We start from the raw sequence: 25,178 nt of genomic DNA on the forward strand, positions 1-25,178 counted from the left end.
GGAACTTCCTTGTGGGCAAACTGTGAGGGAGGTATGTCGCTTCTTATCTTTGTAGCTATCTTATTTAGAAATAAAATGGGAGGCAAGTTTGCCTGACATAGTTCCCAGTTTCACTTTTCCCTTGCTTTAGTGATTTCGGGGTCTCAAGATTTATTTTCACAGTCCCATGAGAGACATAAAGCATTACTAAGACATGAGCATGACAAGTAGGTCAGAAGATTTACAACTTCCTTGTCAATCTTCAACAGAGGATGTTTGCTGTGCTATTTTAAGTTTGATAGTTACTCCAGAGGCATTTGAACCCAATTATTGTAGACAGACACACACTTTTAGGCCAACATTAGTCAAGGCTTTTCCTGGATAGGTCTTTAGATTCCGAAGAAAGTCCAGAAGTAATACTGATTAACAACATATTAGAATATTCTATTTGTGGTGATGTCAAAAGAGATACATTTAAATATCCTTGCTCTAAAAGTAGGGTACTGTAATTTATAATTATTTTCAGAAGTTTTTATTTCTTGCCTTATTATCATTATCCCCAAGGTGATTCTTACTATGTTCTCATTAAAAATAACAAACACTGAAATATCTACAACACAAAATCAGAAAGTAGAAAATGAATGTGACCTTTTTCACTAAATATTCATCAGAATTAAGGTTCAGCAGCTTGTAAATGTGGTTAGCCTATCTTCAAACTGGAGCTCATTGGAGGTGTTCTGTAATGAAGGCTAGAACTTGTCAAGAAAGTTACTGCAACCTGATATGGAAGACACTGTTTTCTACTGTGGCAGGGATTTGAGTTACACACAGTGTACATATTTGGCCACACTCGGCAAAGATGCTAATACTTGTGCATTTCACACTACAAATTTTGCTTCAAAGGAATAAAACAGTAAGCTGGTATTGGACTCTAGTTATAATGACATGCATGCTGACATATGGTGTGGGAAATGCATTGCCATCTGAAATTTATTTTGAAATGTAGCAAAAAAAAAAAAAAGGATAGCTTGAAGATGGGTGTATTGATGGACAGAGAGCGGGAGAGGTGACAGGCGGTGAGGTCACCTGTTGCTTACTCTCCTACCGATGGATTGAGATGTTCAAAAAGGGTGTTCATGCATGTAGCCATTTGGACATAACTTACAGTATATTTTTCTCCAAACTACAGCACAAAGCTAAACTCTACAGACTATAGGCGAGAAATGTAACTACATAGTATATGAAAACTGGATCTTCTATCGAGCCTTAAGTTTGTTTTTTGTTTTGCTGGGATTTTTGCTGTGGTATAACAGAAAGCACTCTCATTATACAAATATCATCATCATTTATAATAGGGAGATGCTTCCTCATGTGAGCACTGAAGAGCACCTTTCCTGCTGGTCTTTACTCTTCCATTTGTGAGATCCTAAAACCAGTTAATGAAGGGGCAATGCAGGAGTTCAGGACTCACCTGGGCAATATAGTGAGACCCCGGTCTCTATGAAAAATTTAAAAATTAGCCAGGCATGGTGGTGCATGCCTATAGTCCCAGCTACTTAGGGGGCTGAGGTGGCAGAATTGCTTTAGCCTACGAGGTTGAGGCTGCAGTGAGCCATTATTGAGCCACTGCATGCTAGTCCAGGCAACAGAGCAAGACCTTGTCTCAAAAAAAATAAAGGTGGGTGGGGAGATAATTAAATCTTCCCATTTGTAAAGAACCAGGTAGTCACCATGCCCACAACAAACACCCACCCTGAAATACACTCAGAGAAGACTATGTCAAGTAGAGGCCCAAGCGGCACTGCACCACTGAGAAATTTCTGATGCGCTATACCTGCTTTCACCTGTCTACCCTCACTGTGGTTTAAACAAGTTTTCTCTCCAGGTGCTACTCTATGGAATTAGGTTGGACCAGAGACAAGCCACCAAGTAAACGTTTTGTTTTGTTCCGCGTCGTTCCCAAGCAATTTCATGATGGGTTCCATTTATGTCACTTTCAGGAAATGAGTCCACCAAAACATGAAATTTTTAAAAAACAGTCATATATGTCCACAAGATCAGTTCATTTTTTATTTTTTAATGAACATTTAAGATTCATATACAAAAGCTGACAGAGCAGTAAGTCCAGTCATGAAATACATACAAGGAGATAAAATGGAAAATAACTCAATTACAATTTCTCACCACTGAAGCACTACACGCTGGCTGCAGAGAGAGGTGGTCGGTGTTTCAGAGACAGTGATCACACGGGCCAAGTGCTGAGAATGCCGTCAAAACACTGTTTGTTGTTTGTTTTAACATCTCCTTTCTTTCCTTGGCTGTTGTTCAGGTAGTGGGTGGTGTGGGGTGGGGTAAGAAATGTTTCTTTTTCCTCCCAAAAAATTTAAGCAGTTAATTTTTTTCCTCAGGGAAATATTGTATTTGTGTGTCTAACATATGATGTATTTCTGTTATTAATCTGCCTGCATAAATGTTTGCCTACTCTATTTCTTCATGTAAGATCATGCAGCACTTTCCTAATTTCAGAACAGTAAGAATGATCAGAGGCAATTCATTTTGTACATAAATGTCCAAGTTTCCTCATCATGAAAACGTGCTCTTTATGATCTCTGTTTCTCACAATATAGTTGGTCAAGTAATAATCATGGAGAGTTTCCTAAAACATGTATTCGCTGGGAAATTTTGTATGAAATGACATTTGAAGTATAAAAAACATTGTTAGGTAACACTTGAAGCAGTTAAAAATATACGTATCTTGTTGGTAAACTATCAACGTATGATCCTGGGCATCTGAGTGTCGGTCATTGTATCCCGTTTTTCTAGAAAGTTGTTTGCTTATCAATGGGACATCTTGGAAACATCTGAAGTTACATATAGAAACATCAAGGCAATATTATTTGTACATATTATTAAACATGCAAAAATTTCCTGAAAGATAGTGCTCACATATGGAAAGTCCCTGGGAGCAAGACCTCCCCTGGGTACCATTTCGCTGGAAGTATGGCTGTCTTGGAGTTTGGGAGTGCAGCCGGTTATTTTGGAGAGGCAGCTCCTTTTATCACCGGCTCCCGATTCAAATACGTGGCCCAGTACACTAAGTTGAAAGTGCCGAACAAGACTGGGAATACGATTCGGGACATTTTGTCAATTTTGCTGATACTGTTGTAAGTCTTTTTGCTTTCAGAAGTCTTCTCTTCGGAGGGTTTTACTGAGGCTGAGGTTGTGTTCGACATCCCTGCTGGAGTCTGTTCCTTCGGAATGTTTGGGGGGTGAGACATCTTCCCAGCTGTAAAAGCATTTGCTGACTTATTTAGTATGACTTCACGCTTTTTCTGCAAAATATATGATAGGAATGTAAGGACACGCCATTTGCAGGCAACGGTCAGCTCACCTTGGAGTTCTAAAGGTACACCTTTCAAAAGAGAGAAACACTTGCTTAGCCTGGGAGAGGCCCTCCTCCACTGATGTCTCCAGGTAGCCTGAAGACAGGGCACACATGAGAGCTATGACTGCTATGTAAGTCTGGCAATCCCATTACTGGATATATTTCCAGAGGAACACAGATCATTCTACCATAAAGACACATGCATGAGAGTGTTCACTGCAACACTGTCCACATAACAAAGACATGGAATCAACATAAACACCCATCAATGACAGACTGGATAAAGACAGTGTGGTACATACACACCACGGAATGGTGCAGCCATAAAAAAAGAATGATAAAAAGAATGAGATCCTGTCTTCTGCAGGAACATGGATGGAATTGGAGGCCATTATCTTTAGCAAACTAACACAGGAACAGAAAACCAAATACCACAAGTGGAAGCTGAATGATAAGAACTCATGAACACAAAGGGGAACAACAGACATTGGGGTGGAAGGTGGGAGGAGGAGGAGGAGCAGAAAGAAATAACCATTAGATACTAAGCTTAGTACCTGGGTGACAAAATGATCTGTATAACAAACTCCTGTGACTTGATTTTCCTACAACAAACCTGCACATGTACCTCTGAACCTAAAATAAAAGTAAAAAAAAAAAAATAAAGTCTGGCATTTCTCAAGATCTTGGCATAAACAGAATTAGGACTTCCCCCCTGCAAGGCAGTCATCACTTCTTTACCTTCAAGTGCACCAGCGGGAGGGAATAAGGTGTGTGGATATAAGGGAAGCCCTAAGATGTGGCCTGTGGGGAAGGAGGAAAGGACGTGATTAAACATCATGGTACAATGTTCCCCTTCCCGAGTCCAAGTGATCTCATTGTTCAGTTCCCACCTATGAGTGAGAACATGCGGTGTTTGGTTTTCTGTTCTTGTGATAGTTTGCTAAGAATGATGGTTTCCAGCTGCATCCATGTCCCTACAAAGGACGCAAACTCATCCTTTTTTATGGCTGCATAGTATTCCATGGTGTATATGTGCCACATTTGCTTAATCCAGTCTGTCACTGATGGACATTTGGGTTGATTCCAAGTCTTTGCTATTGTGAATAGTGCCGCAATAAACATACGTGTGCATGTGTCTTTATAGCAGCATGATTTATGATCCTTTGGGTATATACCCAGTAATGGGATGGCTGGGTCACATGGTACATCTAGTTCTAGATCCTTGAGGAATCGCCATACTGTTTTCCATAATGGTTGAACTAGTTTACAATCCCACCAACAGTGTAAAAGTGTTCCTATTTCTCCACATCCTCTCCAGCACCTGTTGTTTCCTGACTTTTTAGGGGCCTATCATGGGGAGGGGGGAGGGGGGAGGGGGGAGGGGGGAGGGATTGCATTGGGAGTTATACCTGATGTAAATGACGAGTTGATGGGTGCTTGACGAGTTGACGGGTGCAGCACACCAACATGGCACAAGTATACATATGTAACAAACCTGCACGTTATGCACATGTACCCTAGAACTTAAAGTATAATAATAAAAAAAAAAAAAAATCATGGTACAGAATGCACTCTTTTGGCAAGGTGCCTTCCACCCAGCACAAGGCTTTTTGAGAATCGCCCATATTGCTGTGTATATCAGTCATCCTCTCCTTTTCATGGCTGAGTGATGTATCTTTGCATGAATGTGCCACCGTTTGCTTACTCTCCAACCGATGGACACCTGGACTGTTTCTAATCTTAACTCTTACGGATTAAGCAGCTATGAACATTCTTGTATACATTTTTTGCTAAGTTTTTTTTTTTTTTTGGATATAAAATTCTAAACAGGTAAGTTACATTATGGTAGAAGAAATAAAAATAGTGGATATGTTTGGAGAGGTGGGGTCAAGCACTGCCTGGGAAGAGGCATGGTGAGCTTTCTGGAGGCTGGTGATGTCCTCTACTGTGGCAGGGATTCGAGTTACACACAATGTACATATTTGTCCACACTCAACAAAGGTGCCGTTAATACTTGTGCATTTCACCCTACAAATTTTGCTTCAAAGGAATAAAACAGTAAGCTAGTATTGGACTCTAGTTATAATGACATGCATGCTGACATATGGAGCGGGAAATGCATTGCCATCTGAAATTTATTTTGAAATGTAGCAAAAAGATGACAGATTGAGGATGGGTGTAATGATGGACAGATAGAGGGAGAGGTAACAGGTGGTGAGGACACAGGCATAGGTAAATGTTAACAGCAGACGGTTTCACTGTAAACCTCTTTAAACATTGTTGTATGTTTAAAAATGTGCACCATAAAATGTTAGACAACCTGTGTTCCACTACTAAAGTAATATAGTCTCATTAATTAAAACTTGAAAAACACAAGAGAGTAAAGAAAATAAATCAACCGTTAAGAATAAAGAAAAGATAAAAAGCAGAAAGGCCAAGCATAGAGCAGGAGTCAGGGGACACAGGTGAAACAGGTGAACCAAAACCAGGCCGGGGCAGGGGCATGAGGACCTCCTGGGGAAAGCGTGCGGGAGCCTGCGGGAGGCAGGCCACACCTCAGAAATGCGATGGCAGTTTTGCCAGCCCCGCCTTCCCCACCGACATGTGAGCGCTCATGCAGATCCACCAGAAGAAACCCATACATGCGAGTTACTACTTAGAATGGTTCTAGCTCTGGGTGGAACCAAGTGAAGGGCAAGCTTTGGAAGATACTGCTCTGTCCTGAGGGTGCGCATTTTTACTGGGAAGGAATGTGCAGTGGGGTGGGGGCGGGTGGCAGGGAGCACCCGCCTGGGACTCAGCATAGTCACAGCACTGGTGGTGGAGATGAACACGCGCCCCGGAATCCGCCTGTCCGGAAGGACGTGCTCCCCAGCTGCAGGCATTGTGGCCAGGTGTCGGCTCTTCTGGCAGCCTGAGCTGCAGAGGGCGGTCTGGCCAGACTCATGCCCCTCCTGGGGAAACCAGACACATCTGTTGGGCAGCGAGGCAGGAGTCTAAAGCCCTGGCCACATCCCTGACACAGGACAACTCCACTGGCCATCTGCTCCACACTCCCCAGCGGGTGAGCCTGCGCCTTGCTAGGCCTGCATCACGGTTTGGTTTCTTCCTCTCTGAATCTCACTGCCTCCTGTTTCCTTTCCCAAACCTTCACTCCTAAAAACTGCCTTATACCCCAAACGCTGACCCAGTGTTTGCTTCTGGAGATCCCAACTTGGAACAATTATTTTTTTAAAGTCCTCTCTACTTCCATGGAACAGTTTACTCGAATAGGCTGACACCAGGCTGTGGTATTCACGCTCGCGGCCAGAGTCTGACCACGGGGTGTGCTGCCTGCATGCCTGCAGATGCTCCATGCCTTCCAGCGCACAGACACTTCCTGGTGGCAGGGGTGGAACCCCCAGCGCCACTGCCTTCCTGGGAACAAGAGAGTCTTGACATTCCACAAGCCAGCCTGAGGCATGCTGCTTATTCTGGAAGACCCTCACTCTCGTCGAATTAGACAATGCAGGTCACCTTCATCCTCTCTCTTCCCTCCAACCTTCCATTCAGAATTCAGATCTACGGTGATTAGATTAGCCAGTGATGGCGACACCCAACACCACCACCCAACCACATGCGTGCTGTCTCCATTCACCCAGGGGTTCATGTTCCTCCTAGACTCACAGGCATGAGCCCGACAACCTTGGTGACTGTCAGGGACTTCTGGCTGCTCCCTGACTTCATACCAGGCTCCAGCCCACTATCCATCATGCACCGTCTATGTCCCAGGCAGGTGACAAACACGCACCTTCCAGCAACACTGCACAGTGTTGGGAAGCCCCATCTCCCCAAACTCCACTCTCATTCCTCCCCGCACAGCACCTTCTCTGGCCCCCTGGTCTGCAGGAACAAGCTCAAACGTGTCGGCCAAGAACTTCCATCATCTGAGAACAGCCTGCTCCCAGCTCCCCAGTCCCTATCACCCAGTGCAGTCAGATCACTCCTGTCCCTCCTCCCAGCGCTCAAAGCACACCCACGCCCGAGGCCCTTCCTCCAGCTTCTCCTTTCCTCCCTCCATGAGAGCACCCAGAACGGGTCCTGCCAGGCCTTCCCGCAGCCAGGGAGCTAGGCTTGGAAGTGGGGCTTCTATGCTGAAACTACAGCAGGGGAGGGACTCCTGTCACGTGGAAATAGTGAAGGCACAATGGGCAAGGTCAGGCCAGAACTCCTGACAGCAGAGTCCAACCCGCAGAGCAAGCACAGGGCTGTGGATGGGATGGAAGCAGTTCTCCTGGTGAACCAGGGCATCCTGCTCTGATGTAACTGGCTTGTGGTCCCTGGCTGGGAGGTCGGGACTTACACTTCGAGGCCTCTCTAATGCCTTTCAGGACTCCCTTCACGCTGATTTTCCAAAGGACAGATTACGTTTTACTTTCAGGTCACCCCGATGGCTCTGACCTCCTGTTCTCTCCTTACAGAGATTTGTGTGTTTGATTTCTGTGTGGTGAAATTAGCAGTTCACCATATGCTGCTTTATTTGCTGTCCATGAATGCTATTCTTATCTCCCCAAGGAGACAATGCAGCTTGGAATCTTGGTCACATTTTTTTTCTTCAAATGTTCTTAAGATTTGGGCATAAATCACCCTTTAAATATTTGATGGTTCTTTGCTTTGAACAGAGTAATGCTTTCACAACAATTTCTGTGCCTGGTAAAAGGGGGTCAGATCACGGACTCAGCGGGGCTTGGGTGTGCTTTGCTGATCAACTCCTTCCATTACACTGGTGCCCCCGTCTCGACCTGAAGGCCACCTGAAGAGGACAGCCTGCAAGGTGAAGTGGGATAAAACGAGCAGAACACAGATTCCACAATTAAAACCAGACACATCATGCCTCAAGAGACAGGAGTTACTTCTACCAAAATAATAGGCTTGAATATAAACAGGCCCAAGCCATTCACATCCTGTCGCCTTTTGCTGGAGTGAAATTGGACTCGTTGTCAGTAAGACTTGGTGAGGGCCTTGAGTATAAGGGAAGGAGCATTTGGGAGCTGCCGGGTAGGAAAGAGCAGCACCTTGTCTTATGTTTGGATAGAATCAGGCACACTTTCTCTGTCAAGGGGACCTGGAAGAAGGGAGGAGAAACAGTCAGTACCTTGATTTTAGCTGCTTCCAAGGCTTTTTTGCCATCCCAGGCCCAGCCTCTCTTGGTAAAGTAATTGACCGTGGCAAACTCTATCAGCGCCGAGAAGACGAAGGCATAGCACACGGCTATGAACCAGTCCATGGCGGTGGCGTAGGCCACTTTGGGCAGAGAGTTCCGGGCGCTGATGCTGAGGGTCGTCATGGTCAGCACCGTGGTGACCCCTGCGGGGGTCAGGCGGGGCAGAGTGGAAAACGGAAACAGGGTTCAGTGCCGGCACCCAGGACCCCAGTACAACATGCCCAAAATGATAGACACAAAGGGGACTAGTGATTCTTATTTTTATTTTTTTTTTGAGACAGAGTCTTGCCCAGGCTGGAGTGCAGTGGCGTGATCTCGGCTCACTGCAAGATCTGCCTCCGGGGTTCAAGCAATTCTTGTGCCTCAGCTGCCTGAGTAGCTGGGATTACAGGCAGGCATCCCCACACCTGGCTAATTTTTGTATTTTTAGTAGAGACGGGGTTTCGCCACGTTGGCCAGGCTGGTCTCGAACTCCTGGCCTCATGCAATCCGCCTACCTCGGCCTCCCAAGCGACTGGTGATTTTAATCCCAGCCTGCGCTTTCCTCTACTGTTTTGCTAACACCTAACAGATTCACAGCACTTAGATAGACAATTGCTGACGTTCTGTGTCTTGACTGTCCCTTCCCTTTAGAATATGAACTGAGGAGGGCAGGGATTCAGGTCTGATTTTGGCTCCCACTGCCATGAACAAAGCCAGGCAAACAGCCAGTGCTCAACAAAGACATGTAGAGCGAGTGATGTGTTTCTGTAGCACGAAGGCAAGATCCAAGGCAGAATGACAGTCACATTCACACGGCAGCCAGTAGGTGCCTCCCACTGATTTACTATGCACCTGGAAGTAGAGGGCTCCCTGCAAACAGGGAAGACAGCCTTTCACCTGACTGCAGACTTGTAGGAGCCAGAGAGCAACAGATGCGCCATATCTGAATCTGGGTCTGGACATGTCAGTCCCTCAAAGAGGGAACAGTGTCCCCTGGATCCTGCTGTGCGTGGAGCCTATGGCCACTAGGAAAACTCTGCAGTGACCACACAGCCAGGCTGGATCCCTGGAAGAGGATGTTCCTTAGGACTGGCAGATTATGCACCAGCTACTGGGTCCACTGAGTGTCAGACTCTAGTCTAAGCTGCATTCTGGATGGGTGTCAGTATCCTTGTTTGGCAGGTTGGGGAGCCTGAAGATTTGAAAGTATTTAGCAAGGTGCCCAAGCTTGCCAGTGAGGAGATGAGACGACCCACACTGGGAGCCAGGCCTGCTGGACTCGCGCAGGTCACAACGCTCCCACCTGCTAGCCCTGCCTTCTGCAGACGCATGCACCTGTGTGGGCAATGCGGGTGTGACACTCCTGCTAAAAACTGTGGGCCTGCAAAATTCATATGTTGAAGTCCTAACCTCCAGTACTCTATATTACGGCCTTATTTGGAAATGCAGTATTTAAGGAAGTAATTAAGTTAAAATGAGGTCACTGGGGTGGGCCCTCATCCGCTGTGACTGACGCCCTTATAAAATGGGGAACCTTGGGGACAGACATGCACACAGGGAGCATGCCGTGTGAGGGCTGGAGTGATGCTGCCAAGAGCTAAGGAGCTACCAAAGGCCAAGAGACAGGCCGGGAACAGACTCTTCCCTTGCAGGCCCCAGGAGGAGCCAGCCCTGCCAACGCCCTGATCCCAGCCTTCCAGCCTCCGGAAGTGTGAGATGATACATTTCTGCTGTTTAAGCCCCCAGTGTGTGGGACTTGGTTACGGCAGTCCCCGGAGACCAGCACGGCACCGAGGACACGTAGTATGCTGGGGTTTCATTCAATGCCATCCTTCACAGCTCCACAAGTACACGGTGAACGTCACTCCCTGCATGAAATCAGCCCTTCCAAAGGAATCAATAGAGATCTTTGATTTTCTTTTAGAAATCCAATTAATCACTGTGTTGAGGGGGAAGAGCTCCACGCAGGATCTTAAACAAGCCTCTTGAGTCTTCTTCTTGGGCCTTTAATATCTTAACATGCATTGGGAATCTCCCTCCACTCCCTGCCAAAAAACCCCCGACAGTAACAGGCAATCCCCTGCCCGCTTTCTTTCTGCCTACCAACTAATTTCCCCTAAAGAGTTCATGAGGCACATGAACTCGGGGAGCACTGCCTGGTCACCAGCCAACCTCCACACCTTCCGGAAACAATCCTGACTGCTCGCTCGGGCTTGGCAAGCGAAGCTGGACTCTTGGCTGGAGGCAGAGTGATGATGAGACGGGAGCGCCCCTGTGCCCCTCGCTCCTGAACTCCCTGAGCTCTTGGTCAGCCTACACTCCGGGGGAGCATTAAGATGAAACGCATGCTAACATTTTCCTGCTTTGGAAAGGAAACTGCAATAGCAAATGCTGATGTGTGAATCGCACTTTACGGTTTACAGAGATGTGAGCATCCAGGATCACAACGGACTGGCAAAAGTGCCTTTACTATCTTCCTGAATCTGAGGCAGCTGAGCTTGGAGGTAATTAAGACTCAGACGCTCAGCTGTGTCTGCTGAGCCGCGGCACCTCCTGAGTTAGAGTTCTCCCAATTTAGCTGATGTCTTAGGGACGTAAAATGATGCTGCTCTAGGTTCTCATCAGGTATACAGATGTAATTTATTCCTGTTGCATCTCTTTGATTGTTATTTGGTGATTAATTTTAAACTGGCATGCACATTTCAAAGAAAACTGCCTGATAACTTACAAAGTCATACTTGATGAGAACCAAAAGTACTGCAGACTGAGGATCCCTATTTCAAAAATCTGAAACCTGAAATGCTACAAAATCCAAAACTTTTTGGGCACCGACATAACGCTCAAAGACAATGCTCCGTGAAGCTCATTTCAGATTTTCAGATGAGAGAGACTCAACTGGTATCATGCAATTCTTCCAAAATTTAAAAAAATCTGGCATCCGAAACACTTTTGGTTCCAAGCATTTGGGATAAGGGACGCTCAACCTGCATAGCAAAATCTCACATAAAACAGATACATGCTGGCAAGGTCAAACCACGCAAAAAGGCTTTACAGCAAGGAAATAACTGTAAATAGACCATGTGATATTCCTTAAATCCTTCTTTGGAGAGAAATCCTAAACCCTAATCCTTAACATTAAATTCTTAATGAATTGATCAACTTGTTTTCCAGGTCACACAACACAGAGGCAGCACTAGAAGTTTCGTGGAGGTTGCTGCTGTTGCTTTGGGGTGGTTAGGGTCAGTGGCAAAACACCAGTGTCCTGGCCTGGCTTGGGGATACTCACCAAAAACTGTCCTGGCTGGGACTGATTCCCGGTTCAGCCAGAAGGACACCTGTGATAAGATCACGGTCATTATGCAGGGAAGGTAGGTCTGGATGACAAAGTAGCCAATCTTCCTTTTCAGGTGGAAGTGAGCTGTCATGATTGTGTATTCGCCTGCAAAGAAGCAAATGAACGCACATCAGTACCCTAGAGTCTCTGCTTGCTGCATCCAGGGAGTTCACCAGGAGCCTCCCTTCCACTCCCCTGTCAGGTGGGACAAGCATTCATTTGTATGATCTGGGTTAAGGAGAGGACACAGGAGGATGCCTGAATTTCTTATCAGTCATTTTATAAGTAAGTCTGACGACCCCTGGTCTCTGAAGAGCCTTTGCTGACGGAAGCTTTTCCTGGGGGAAATCAGATTTGTGTGTTTTACTAATCTCCGGTCACAATCTGTGCCTCTCTCCCCCCTACTCCCTCGCCTGCTTCTGCAATTAGGATTTCGGGATTTAGCCTCCCCAGATATAACTCAGGATTTCACAGAGCCCTGCAGAGGGTGGACAGAGTCCTTCTTGTGTCCAGTCTACGGGCTCCAGGAAGGTGAGACGACCACTCCCACCAGCAGCAGGCCCTGTGCTGGCTGCGTCCCAGGTGCAGAGTGAGATGCAGTGGCTCAGGAGGCCCTGGGTCCTGGCAATTCATCCCTTCTGCCACCTACCAGAGTTGTGTCACCTGTTCTCTGAAATTGGGGGCCTTTCCTTGGCGATGCCCCAGTGCCTTCTCTGGATTTGCCTGGCTGTGTGGGAGGCACGAGGAGACCTCCCATTCATTGCTGAGAATGATGCCGTCCTCATGGTGAACTGGTAAGGAGCTGAGGTCGGGGACTGTGGTCAGGGAGTGTGAGGCCTGCTGGGCCAGTCTTCTTGCTACCTGGATTTGCCTCTCCCTGGGGAGATGGGAAGTGTTCTTTGAGGGGTGGAGGAAAAGCAATTCAAAAAACTTTGGCTGAATTGTGAGGAGTAGATGGTGTGGCTGGAAAGCTGCGTTGCACTGTGAACGTGGGGAGAACAGGCTGGGGGACTCCATCAGCACAGGCCCCGGTCTGTTGCAGTAGTGGTCTGCAGCTGCAGGGACTGCGTGTTGGGACATTAGAGTCTGACATCACAGTTGCAGTGTTTACTATTGGGATGGAAGCCCACAGCGCAGCAAGGCCCACTGTGGCTGCTTCACTGAGTGTCAACTCAAAACATGTCGTATGTAGGAGATGAAGGAACCATAGCAATCACATGTGGCAAAATCGGCCCTCTAACACAAGAGGAGCCAGCAATCTCAGTGGTGCCTGGACAGGCCAGCAATGCAAAGGTGCACTTTTCCCGTAGTCCGCAGCAGGTGAGGGAGCAGAGCCGGCTCGAAGACCAGAGAGAGAAATGGGCAAAGAAGAGGCAGAGGGTGTGTTGGTAGCAAGGACTGGATCTCTACCGGTGATCCAAGTCTGTGTCTCCTTAGCACTTGAAGAAGTGAAATGGCATTCTGTTTTACAGTAGGGCTTGAAATTACTCTCCTACTTCTAATTCTTTTGGCGGTAGTTCTTTTCATTTTGTTTTATTTTTGAGTTGAGGGTAGGAAAATTCGATCGTGTTTGTTTTAAAAGATTGTAGAATGCAAACAGGAGTAGAAATCCCAGTTATTAATATTCAAAGAACTATATGAAACAGTTCCAAACTGGAATATCCTCCCTCAGCATCGCAATTGCTTACACCAAACTCTTGCTATACTACCTTCCACTGGTTTGCATAAAACCGGCCCGTTCCCTCTGCCTTTCCCTTTAGCATGGTAACCAAATGGTGAAGCCATCCTTCCAGACTCTCATATCCCCCAGGGATGCCCAGCGCACAGGCCCGTGGGTCAACAGGGTGCTGACTGCGTGTGTGTGCACCCAGAACAGGCTATGCACTAAACGGCCTGTGTGCTCGGCCAGCTGCAAGGATAGCGGTGCTGACAATCAGCCGTGCTGACAGAGCGCTCCCCTGAAAATATCCCCTGGGGCTTAGAGCTCATTCTGCCATCAGGGCTCCCTGCCTCCCTTTAGGCTTTTCTCCAAGGCTGCAGAAGCTCTTTGGAGCTCAAAACCCCCTCCTTTGCTCACAGCACTCTCTGGTGACCTTGACCTCTATGGCTGGGCCTGCCTGCCCTGGAGACATCTAGCCACATACCTGCAGGCTCTGGAGATGCAATGTACCCTGTTCCTTTGGTCTCCCCACCAACTTGGCGTCAGGGGAAGCCAGGCTGGGACACTGACCCTGCAGGGCTCAGGCCAGCCCAGGGCACCTGGCATGGAGAGTGTCTGCTTCCTTCGTGTCCATTTCAGCTCTTTGTAGGCTGCCCGGTTGTGCTTTCCCAACTTCAACTCCAGGGAACTCTCCGCACTGTTTAAAGCAGGAGGTGGCGGAGCAGGTAACTGGGGGTATTTGTAGGAAGCTGTCTACCTTTCCTGCTTAGGGGTGTGTTATATAAGCAGGTCCACCGCAACTGCTGGCCACAGCTGGTGCCTCTGTGTGCAGCTGCAGGGAGGGGCGGGCTGGGAGGACTCCCTTGGCCAGCTCTCACACAGCTGTGGCCCAGGGAGAGCACAACTGTCCAGGACAGGGTGTGCTTGGCTGCTGTGCCACCTCCCACGTGGCCCTGCAGAGGGGTGCTGGGAGCAGCGAGCTCTCCGAGGCTGTGGTGGCCGGAGTGCACCTGGGAGCCCTCACCTGTGCTGGTGCTGATGTTCTCAGTGCCCACCGTCTGCCCCATCAGGTGGTACTGGTTCAGTCTGGAGCCATCTTCCGCCACCACCACAGACTTGGTGGAGCCGTTGGTCCAGACATAGACGACTTCAGAATTAGGGTAGGCATCTGTATGAGGAGGGGGCAGAAAGTGACATAAACATGAAATCATTCCCAGCCTGGAAAACACAGAAGCTTTTACTAAAGTAGCAAGAGAGAGGATGAGAACGTTTGAAAAGTCACAGTTCCACGACCTAAAGAATGCGCAGGGTGGCTGGACCAGGGCAGATGACGCTGCAGTTCAGCTTCTTCCCATGTCTAAAGGCCTGGGTGCCAGGCTGCTGTCTGGCACTTCCTGGTACATGTGTGCTTCTCTGCAGAGTGCACGATGGTGCAGCAGGTGAGAATGTGGGCTCTGAGACCAGACTGCCTGGGTCCCTCCAGCTCTGTGACTTTGTCAGGTCACTTATTCTCTGTGCCTCAGTGCCTTCATCATAGAATGGGATTAAGACAGCAGCCAGGTCTGAGGGCTCTGGCTATGACTGCATGACCTACATCAAGATTTACAAGCACGGAGTGCCTGAAGCAGCAGCCGTCCGCATTCCCCACTCCAAGCCTTCCACTCTCCAACAGGCACCTGCTGTCCATGCCATCCTGGGTGTGAAGGTGGTGTGGCAAGCAGGACCTGCACCCCTGGTGTCACACCTGTGAATATGGTACCTTACTTGGCAAAAGACACTATGCACATGGAATTCAGGTTCTGGACCTTAATATCAGAAGCTTATATATGATTTTCCCAGGGGGTGCAATCTTATCACTTGCCCCCTTAAAAACAGAGAACTTCCCTAATCAGAGAGGTTAGAAGCATGACAAAGGGCTCCACTCACCACTGCTGGCTTGAGGATGGGGTAAGGGGGGCCATAAGCCGAAGAGAGTGGGCAGCCTCTAGAAGATGTGACTATGCTGGAATATATGAATCTGGAAGCTTGCAAAGTAGCCCAAAGCTTAGGGCAGTTCTGATAGTCAGGGACTGTATTAGTCTGTTCTCATGCTGCTATGAAGAAATACCCAAGACTGGGTAATTTATCAAGAAAAGAGGTTGAATGGATCCACAGTTCCACATGGCTGGGGAGGCCTCAGGAAACTTACAATCATGGCGGAAGGCATCTCTTCACAGGGTGGCAGGAGAGAGGAGTGCCAGCAGGGGAAATGCCAGACGCTTATAAAACCATCAGATCTCGTGAGACTCACTCACTATCACGAGAACAGCATGGAGGAATTGCCCCCATAATCCAATTACCTCTACTAGTCCCGCCCTTGACATGTAGGGATTATTATAATCCAAGGTGAGATCTGGGTGGGGACACAGAGCCAAACCATATCAGGGGCCACCTGAGAATACAAACGTTCATCTAAACAGTGTGCAGAGCACAGGAAACAGTGCTTCCCTCATCAGCTGATGAGGAGCTGACAACTCAGTGCCAAATCTGCTCAAGGACGAAAGGGAAGCAGGGAGGGAAGAGAAGGAGAGATGCAGGGAGGAGGACATAGGGGTCCTCTGGGAGTGGTAGAGGTCTGAGGGTGGAGGTGCCTCCTGCAAAGGCCTGGAGGGAGGCAGACTGAGGACGTGAGACTCGATGGAATTCGTGGAGTGTGGAGCCTGCGGCCCACCCATCACTTTCCTCAGTGGGACTGGGGATGGCATACAGTCATTGATGGCTCCTCCTGGGCTCAAGGCCAAGTGGCATACTAACCCGGGACCAGGGGCACGTCCCTGAGCACTGCCAGCAGGGAGAGCTGTGGGGAGGCCGGCCGGGGCCGAGGCCAGCCTGACCTGAGGCCTCGCTGGGAGCAAATCCCGTGAGCCCCTTTCTCCACGGTTAGGGCGCAGAGCTTGGATAATCCTTACCTTACAGTAAGAATCCAGTGAAATTATCATTGTACGGATGAAAGATACCTAGAATCACTAAGTGACATATAACGCATCATCATAATTCACATGATCTTGTTTTTCAAACTACTAGTGACTATTAAATGGCCTATGGATATTGATGATGCCAATAGCATTAATAATGACAGCAGCAAGAGACAATGTGGTTGCAGTGCGTCAGCTGACATCACCGAGTTCTGCTCTCCTCATCACATTAAGAGTGGGAATAAATGGCCTCTCGTGTCCATTTCAGCTCCACTGTTCAGCAACCAACACTAAATCCCTTCTCTGTGTCAGCAGTGTGGCGTTCAGTCTTTTTGCGGGGACAAGAGTAAATGAGGCAATCAGGGTTGCAGTGCCAGCATTTGTCTTGATTTAGAGCTCTGGAAAACATAAAGCTCATCCTCCTCTGACCACACATCAGCAGAGCCAGGCAAGACGGTCTGAAACATTTTCACGCACATCGAACTTGGAAATTCATTACCGATTTCCTCAGGGCTTCTTCCCCTGGGTTGACCCTGCCTGTCCTCTCCTAGCCTTGCAAATCCTGACCGGGAGGTAGCAGTGGCACAAATTCTCGAGGTCTTTCAGAAACCATGGGGCTTCTGAATAACTACAAAGGAAGTAAGGCAGCATGGACCTGACACTCACTACTAGGGTGGCCTTGAGCAACCTCTTTGAGCTCTCGGCCTCAATTTCCCCATCGGAATAACCTCCATCTGCTAGTTCACTAGTTCATGACAAAGTGGATATGTGAACGTCGAGTATTTAGCACACACCTGACTCACAATAGGTACTTCATCAACAACAGCTATAATGGACATAACCGTGTGGGCAATGATTTTTGCTTGGTGTCAAATCCGAAAAGGTCTTTTTACTTTAATTTACTTTCTTATTGTTGGTCCAAAGCAAACTCAGTTTGTGAGTCTCTGGTAAGCTCAGGCAACTGTGTGACTCTGTGTGTTTGCTGCCTATGACAATGCAGATTAGAATGTAACAGATTCTTAGAATTTTGGGGATTTGAAAATGTACAGGGTTTGAGTTTTTGAGTTATCTAAACCCATATCTCTAGGCTTCCCATTCTTTCTTTTTCTTTTCTTTCTTTCTTTCTTTCTTTTTTTTTTTTTTTTTTGAGACAATCTCTCTCTATCACCCAGGCTGGAGTGCAGTGGCACGATCTTGGCTCACTGCAACCTCTGTCTCCCGGGTTCAAGCGATTCTTCCACCTCAGCCTCCTGAGTAGGTGGGATTACAGGCATGTGCCACCATGCCCGGATCATTTTGTATTTTTTGTATAGACGGGGTTTTGCCATGTTGGCCAGGCTGGTCTTGAAGTCCTGGCCTCAAGCGATACCCCCGCCTCGGCCTCCCCTCTCTTTGAAAGCCTGGGTGAGAATGAGCAGAATAACAACAGCACAAGACCTTGTCACAGCACCCCAGTGAGACCATCTGCAGCCTCCTGAGCTGAACAACAGGTCAGCACCTAACACGTCAATTGTAAAACTTTAAAAACACAAAAGGATAAAGACATGTTATCTCTGATGGCCTACTGGACACCCAATATCTCTGCTTTAAATTTGACAGTAAAAATGACATCAGCGGGGTTTGGCCACACCCTTTGCCTTGCCCAAGATCAAATGGGAGGTAAGAGGAATAAGCCAATGGGGATGAACAGATAACACGTCTGCCCAGGTACCAGTGAAGATACACTCTCATCACTGCGCCACAGTAAGACCTTGCAGAATCACGTAGGTTATGGCCATGACTGGCCTGACAGGGAGAGAGTCAGAGACCATGCTGTTACTGTTTATGAACTTAATGGGCCCAGATCAGGAAAGAAGAAAAAGAACTGTCACTTTGCCAGCAGAAAAGACTCTCTGCCTTGCAGACAGCAGTGAGAAGCAAGGCAGAGGCCAGCAGTGTTTAGGAGGAAATCCCTCATGTAACAATTGCTTACCCCTCCCTCATATGCCGATTGGCTTTTTTACCTTCAATTCACCAGCTCCTTCCAATTATTTCCAATTTCCTGATGGAAAACAGTATTTCCCAAGTCATCTGATCTTAAAATCAAGTGGCGGTCTTTGAATTGCATCCCTCTTTTCCCCTCTACCTCCACTTTTCGTATCTGGCCACCACCCTGCTCTCCGCACCCTCACTTCTAAAGACTTCACGGGAACTCCCAGCTTTTGGTTTCAGCTCCACAAATAGTGATTTTTGCATATTCTTCCTCTGCTTCAACAAACATCACTCACCCTGCCTGCTACTTTTTTTGTTTTTAAGTTCCGGGATACATGTGCAGGATGTGCATGTTTGTTACAAAGATAAGCACGTGCCATGGTGGTTTGCTGCATCTATCAACCCATCACCTAGGTATTAAGCCCAGCATTCATTAGCTAATTTTCCTGATGCTTTCCCTCCCCACACTACCCTGCCACAGGCCTCAATGTGTGTTATTCCCCACCCTGCGTCCATCTGTTCTCATTGTTCAGCTCCCACTTATAAGTGAGAACATGCAGTGTTTAATTTTCTGTTCCTGTGTTAGTTTGCTGAGGATGATGGTTTCAGCAAAGGACATGATCTTGTTCCTTTTTATGGCTGCACAGTATTCCATGGGGTATATGTACCACGTTTTCCTTATCCAGTCTATCATTGATGGGCATTTGGGTTGATTCCATGTCTTTGCTATTGTGAATAGTGCTGCAATGAACATATGCATGCATGTATCTTTATTTTTTTATTTTTATTTTTTTTTTTTGAGGCGGAGTCTCGCTCTGTCGCCCGGACTGGAGTGCAGTGGCCGGATCTCAGCTCACTGCAAGCTCCGCCTCCCGGGTTTACGCCATTCTCCTGCCTCAGCCTCCCAAGTAGCTGGGACTACAGGCGCCCGCCAGGTCGCCCGGCTAGTTTTTGTATTTTTTTTTTACTAGAGACGGGGTTTCACCGTATTAGCCAGGATGGTCTTGATCTCCTGACCTTGTGATCCACCCGTCTCGGCCTCCCAAAGTGCTGGGATTACAGGCTTGAGCCACCGTGCCCGGCCAAAGAAAAGAGGTGTTTTTTTTTTTTTTTTTTTTTTTTTGAGACGGAGTCTCGCTCTGCCGCCCAGGCTGGAGTGCAGTGGCCGGATCTCAGCTCACTGCAAGCTCCGCCTCCCAGGTTTACGCCATTCTCCTGCCTCAGCCTCCCGAGTAGCTGGGACTACAGGCGCCGCCACCTCGCCCGGCTAGTTTTTTTGTATTTTTTAGTAGAGACGGGGTTTCACCATATTAGCCAGGATGGTCTCCATCTCCTGACCTCATGATCCGCCCGTCTCGGCCTCCCAAAGTGCTGGGATTACAGGCTTTGAGCCACCGCGCCCGGCCTTTTTTTTTTTTTTTTTTTTTTTTTTTTTTTTGAGGCAGAGTCTCGCTTTGTCGCCCAGGCTGGAGTGCAGTGGCCGGATCTCAGCTCACTGCAAGCTCCGCCTCCCGGGTTTACGCCATTCTCCTGCCTCAGCCTCCCGAGGAGCTGGGACTACAGACGCCGCCACCTCGCCCGGCTAGTTTTTGTATTTTTTTTTTTTTTAGTAGAGACGGGGTTTCACCGTGTTAGCCAGGATGGTCTCGATCTCCTGACCTTGTGATCCGCCCATCTCGGCCTCCCAAAGTGCTGGGATTACAGGCTTGAGCCACCGCGCCCGGCCGCATGTATCTTTATAATAGAATGATTTATATTCCTTTGTATATACCCAGTTATGGGATTGCTGGGTCAAATGGTATTTCTAGTTCTAGGTCTTTGAGGAATCACCATACTGTCTTCCACAATGGCTGAACTAATTTACCTTCCCACCAACAGTGTAAAAGCGTTCCTGTTTCTCCTCAGTCTTGCCAGCATCTGTTGTTTCTTGACTTTGTAATAGTCACCATTCTGGCTGGTGTGAGATGGTATCTCATCGTAGTTTTGATTTGCATTTCACTAACGATCAGTGATGTTAAGCTTTTTTTCATGTTTGTTGGCTGCATGAAATGTCTTCTTTTGAGAATTATCTGTTCCTGTCCTTTGCCCACTTTTTAATGGGGTTGTTTTTTCCTTGTAAATTTGTTTAAGTTCCTTGTAGATTCTGGATATTAGACAACTGTCAGATGGATAGCTTGCAAAAATGTTCTCCCATTCTGTAGGCTGTCTGTTCACATTGATGACAGTGTCTTTTGCTGTGCAGAAGCTATTTAGTTTAATTAGATCCCATTTATCAATTTTTGCATTTTTTGAAACTGCTTTTGACATTTTTGTCATAAAATCTTTGCCCATGCCGATATCCTGAATAGCATGGCCTAGATTTTCTTCTAGGGTTTTTATAGTTTTGAGTTTTACATTTAAGTCTTTAATCCATCTTGATTTGATTTTTGTATAAGGTGTAAGGGAGGGATCCACTCTCAGTTTTCTGCATATCCTGCCTGCTCCTCTGACTCTTTCATATTTTAGACCCTTCCCGTTTGAGGGGTAAAGCTACCCTGTCATTTCCCCAGATTGTCATTTCCCCAGATGAGGCTTCTCTTTTGTTTCAATACCTTGACGGCTGATTGGTGGCCATTTGTGCTCTGCTCTGTTTTCCGTATGCCTCTTTCTATTCCAACCCTACCACGTTCAGCTCAAAGCATGGTCCTTATAGTAAATATTCTCGTCTATGAATTCCAAATGGTTTCAGCTGCACAAAGGCATTTACCCCAGTTTTCCAAACGTGCCCATAATGAGCTCCTTGGAAACAGACCATGGTTCGCGCTTCTGTGTTCCTCACTGCACCTAGCTGAGTGCTGAATGCTTAACACAGCTGCTATAGAATGAATGTTTGTCTTTCACAAAATTCTTATGTTAAAATCTAATCCTAAATGGGATTGGTCGTAAGAGCCTCTGGGAGGTGATTAGGTCATGAAGGGGGAGGCCTCACAAAAGAGGTCTCAGAGAGACCCCTCGCTCCTACCACCATGTGAGGGCACAATGAGAACATGGTTGTCTGTGAACCAGGAAGCAGACTCTGATCAGACATCCAATCTGCTAGCACCTTGGTCTTGAACTTCTCAGCCTGCAGAACTGTGAGAAACACATTCCTGTTATGTATGAGTTACCCAACATTTGGTATTCTGTTACAGCAGCCTGAATGAACTCAGATAGAAATTGGCAGCAGGCACGGTGGCTAGCACCTGTAATCCCAGCACTCTAGGAGGCCGAGGTGATCACTTGAGGTCAGGAGTTCGAGACCAGCCTGGCCAAGATGGTGAAACCCCGTTTCTACCAAAAAAATACAAAAATTAGCTGGGCATTTTGGCAGGTGCCTGTAATCCCAGCTACTTGGGAGGCTGAGGCAGGAGAATTGCTTGAACCTGGGAGGTGTAGGTTGCAGTGAGCCAAGATCATGCTACCACACTCCAGCCTGAGCAACAGAGTGAGACTCTGTTTCAAAAAAAAAAGAAGGAAAGAAAACGAAATTGGCACCAAAAGTGGGGTGCTGCTGTAACAAATACCTCAAAATGTGGAAGTGGCCTTGGGACCAGGTTATGGGTAGAGGCTGGAAGAGATGTATGCTAGAAGAAGCCTACATTTTAATGAATGGACTATTTACAGCAACTCTGGTGAGGGCCCAGAAAGAAAAGAGGAGAGTTGTAGAGAAAGTCTCCATTTTCTTTGAGAATATCTAAGCAATCCTGAGCAGAACGTTGGTTGGAATATGGACAGTAAAGGTCATTCCAATGAGGTCTCAGATAAAAAATGAGAAACGTGTTATTGGAAGCTGGAGGACAGGTGATCTTCATTACCAAGTGGCAGAGAGCTTGACTGCACCATGTTCGTGTTCTGTTCACAGTTTTTGTGGAAGGTGGAACTGGGAGTAATGAAGTTGAATATTAGCTGAGGAAATACGCTAAACAAAGTGTTGAAGTGGTCTGTTTCTCTAATAGTTTATTGTAAAAAGGGAGAAGAGGGAAATGACTTAAAGATGGAATTGTTAGTTAAGAAGGAAGCAGGCCGGGCATGGTGGCTTACGCTTGTAATCCCAGCACTTTGGGAGGCCGAGGTGGGCGGATCACCTGAGGTCAGGAGTTTGTGACCAGCTTGGCCAATATGGTGAAACCTCTTCTCTACTAAAAATGCAAAAATTAGCCAGGCATACTGGTGGGCACCTGTAATCTCAGCTACTTGGGAGGCTAAAGCAGGAGAATCGCTTGAACCTGGGAGGTGGAGGTTGCAGTGATCGTGCCATTGCACTCCAGCCAGGGTCACAAGAGTGAAACTCTGTCTCAAAAAACAACAACAACAAAAGACAAAAAAAAAAAAAAAAAAAAAAGAAGGAAGCAGAATTTAAAGATTTGAGAAATGTTCAACCAATTTATTTTGAAAGGAATGAGAAAGCCTGTTTGGGAGCGAATACCGGGGTGGGGTGTGGCCACAGGACCATTTAATAAAGACATTCATTAGTCAGCCATCCCACCAGAAGCCAGGAGCTGCTGTGCAAGACAATGGGAGAAGGCAAAGGAGGGATGCTGTTACCTGCAGGATGGAGAGGCGCCCTGCCCTGCCCTGATGTGCACTGCCTTACCTCTTGGGCTCCACTCCCTGTTCTCCAGCACCACACTCCTCAGCCACCCCAGCAGGGGTTCTTGGGGACCCTGGTGTGGTGAGGGCTGCACTCAACAGAGCAGAGGGGGCACGATGGCCTCCACCTACATTTCAAAGCACCGGGGTTCCAAGCACAGCCATTAGAACCCCAGTCCCAGAGAGCTGTGGGGACAGGCACAGGCACAAGCTGCTATAGGGGCAGGGGATCCCCAAAGTCATGTGGCCCAATCCTTGCCTGGCAAAAGTGCTGGGACACAGCTGCTGCCCCAGTGTGACTGGAAGATAGGGACCTCTTTCCCCATGGGTCTGCAGGGCAGGGCGTGGGCCAAGGAGGGCTATTCTCAAGTTTTAAGATCTGATGGAACTTGTCCTGCTGGGTTTTGGACTTTCTCTGCACTTCTCCCTCCCTTCTTCCTTCTCACTTCTTCCTTTTGGAATGGGAATGTCTATCCTGTGCCTGCCCCCATTGTATTTTGGAAGCATACAACGTGTCTGGTCACAGTTTCACAGCTTGAAAATAATTCTGCCCAAAGATAAATCATACTTTGGGTCTCACCCATATCTGGTTTAGATGACATTCAGCTAAGACTTTGGGCTTTAGACTTTTGGATTGAAACCATGTGAGAAGAGCATGAATGCTGGGTGTCCAAGGGAAGAATGTGATAGACTAAATAACTGTGTCCCCCCAAAATTCATATGTTGAAACCCTCAGCCGCAAGATGATGGCATTAGCAGGTGGGGCATTTGGAGGTGATTAGGTTATAAGGATGGAGCCCTCATGAATGGGATTAATGCCCTTATAAAAGGTGCTCCTGGGAATTCCACCATGTGAGGGCACAGTGAGATGGTGCTGTCTTAACCAGGAAGTAGGCCCTCACCAGACACTGAAACTGTTGGCAACTTGATCCAAAACTTCCCAGCCTCTGGAACTGTGAGAAATAAGTTTCTGGTGTTTTTAAGTCCCTCAATTTATGGTATTCTGTTATAACAGCCAGATCAGACTAAACACTCAGAGTACCTCTTAGATGGTAACTGTCTTTAGTCTGCTTGGGTGCCTTGTCATTGTCCTCACATGGCAGAAGGGACGGGAGAGCTCTCCGGGCCTCTTTTATAAAAGCACTAATCCACGCAGGAGGACCCCACCCTCACGTCCTAATCACCTTGTAAGGGCCACACTTCTTAATACACTGGGGATTGGGTTTCAACATATGATTTGGGGAGGAGACAAACATTCAGATTCCAGTGACAACCAAGGGTAATTAGCACATCAACATGATTGTTGAAACAATCTAAATTAGACACCACACAGTTCAAACTTCAGTGTGTTTCTACAAGTGTTGAGACTGTAACATGTTCACACGAGGCACTCAGAAACCTGGGCTCTGGATCATCCACGCTCATCCTGAGTCAGCAGAAGCTGGGGATGATGAATGCAAGAGCAGGCATAATTCATGTGTCTGAATGGAATAGCAGCTCACTCCAGTGAGATTCACCCCTCATTTCCTGAAATTCTCTCCACTGGATAACTACCAAAGAAGCTTCCAGTTCTAATTTAGTATGTATTTTCGTGAATCCAGATGTCAACTCATGACTTAAGCTAATATTTAATGAATCACTCCACAAATAAAATGAATGACATAGTCTAAATATATTTTTTCCTAAATAGTCTTGTCGTGTTTAAGTATTTGCTTCCAAATGGACACCATGCCATTATCTTTAAGGAATTTCCTTATGGACTGAGAAACATCCTTTTGTAAGCTGAGACTAATTTCAAGACTTGCTGGCATTCTTGAGCGTAGAGATAGCAATAACAGAAATGTCTGTTAATTCAGCTCTGCATTAGAGAAACCGGAGCACGTGGCTCATTAGAATAATGACACATATTGCGTTCCTTTGTCTCCTAATAGCAGAGAACTGTTGAATTGAGTAATTTGAAACTCATTATACTATCACATTTAGCCTCTGCATGCTCAGATGCCAATGGTATAAGTGAACAAGTTGGCCAAGCATCTATTTTTAGTAAATCGAAAAGATGAAAGACAAGTAAGAAAAAATCTTTGTTGAATAGCAATTCTTCT

General features: G+C 47.1%; 1 protein-coding gene across 2 annotated transcripts in view; it reads right to left on the reverse strand.

The window, feature by feature from the left end:
• Nucleotides 1-2,025: 2,025 nt before the first annotated feature.
• Nucleotides 2,026-25,178, reverse strand: part of GABRA5 (gamma-aminobutyric acid type A receptor alpha5 subunit) — an 84,093-nt gene continuing 60,940 nt past the window's right edge. Inside the window, exons 8-11 of one of the 2 annotated variants that reach the window (XM_030930679.1) lie at nucleotides 14,568-14,711; nucleotides 11,836-11,988; nucleotides 8,499-8,710; nucleotides 2,026-3,311 (exon numbers count right to left, since the gene is read on the reverse strand). In XM_030930679.1, the coding sequence (XP_030786539.1) occupies nucleotides 3,012-3,311; nucleotides 8,499-8,710; nucleotides 11,836-11,988; nucleotides 14,568-14,711 (809 nt within the window). In that variant the 3' untranslated portion in view covers nucleotides 2,026-3,011. The remainder of the gene's footprint in view (nucleotides 3,312-8,498; nucleotides 8,711-11,835; nucleotides 11,989-14,567; nucleotides 14,712-25,178) is intronic. The other variant, XM_030930678.1, reaches the window with a different exon arrangement.

The sequence above is a fragment of the Rhinopithecus roxellana genome, chromosome 5 (genome assembly GCF_007565055.1).
Source record: "Rhinopithecus roxellana isolate Shanxi Qingling chromosome 5, ASM756505v1, whole genome shotgun sequence".
NCBI classification, from domain to species: Eukaryota; Metazoa; Chordata; class Mammalia; order Primates; family Cercopithecidae; genus Rhinopithecus; species Rhinopithecus roxellana.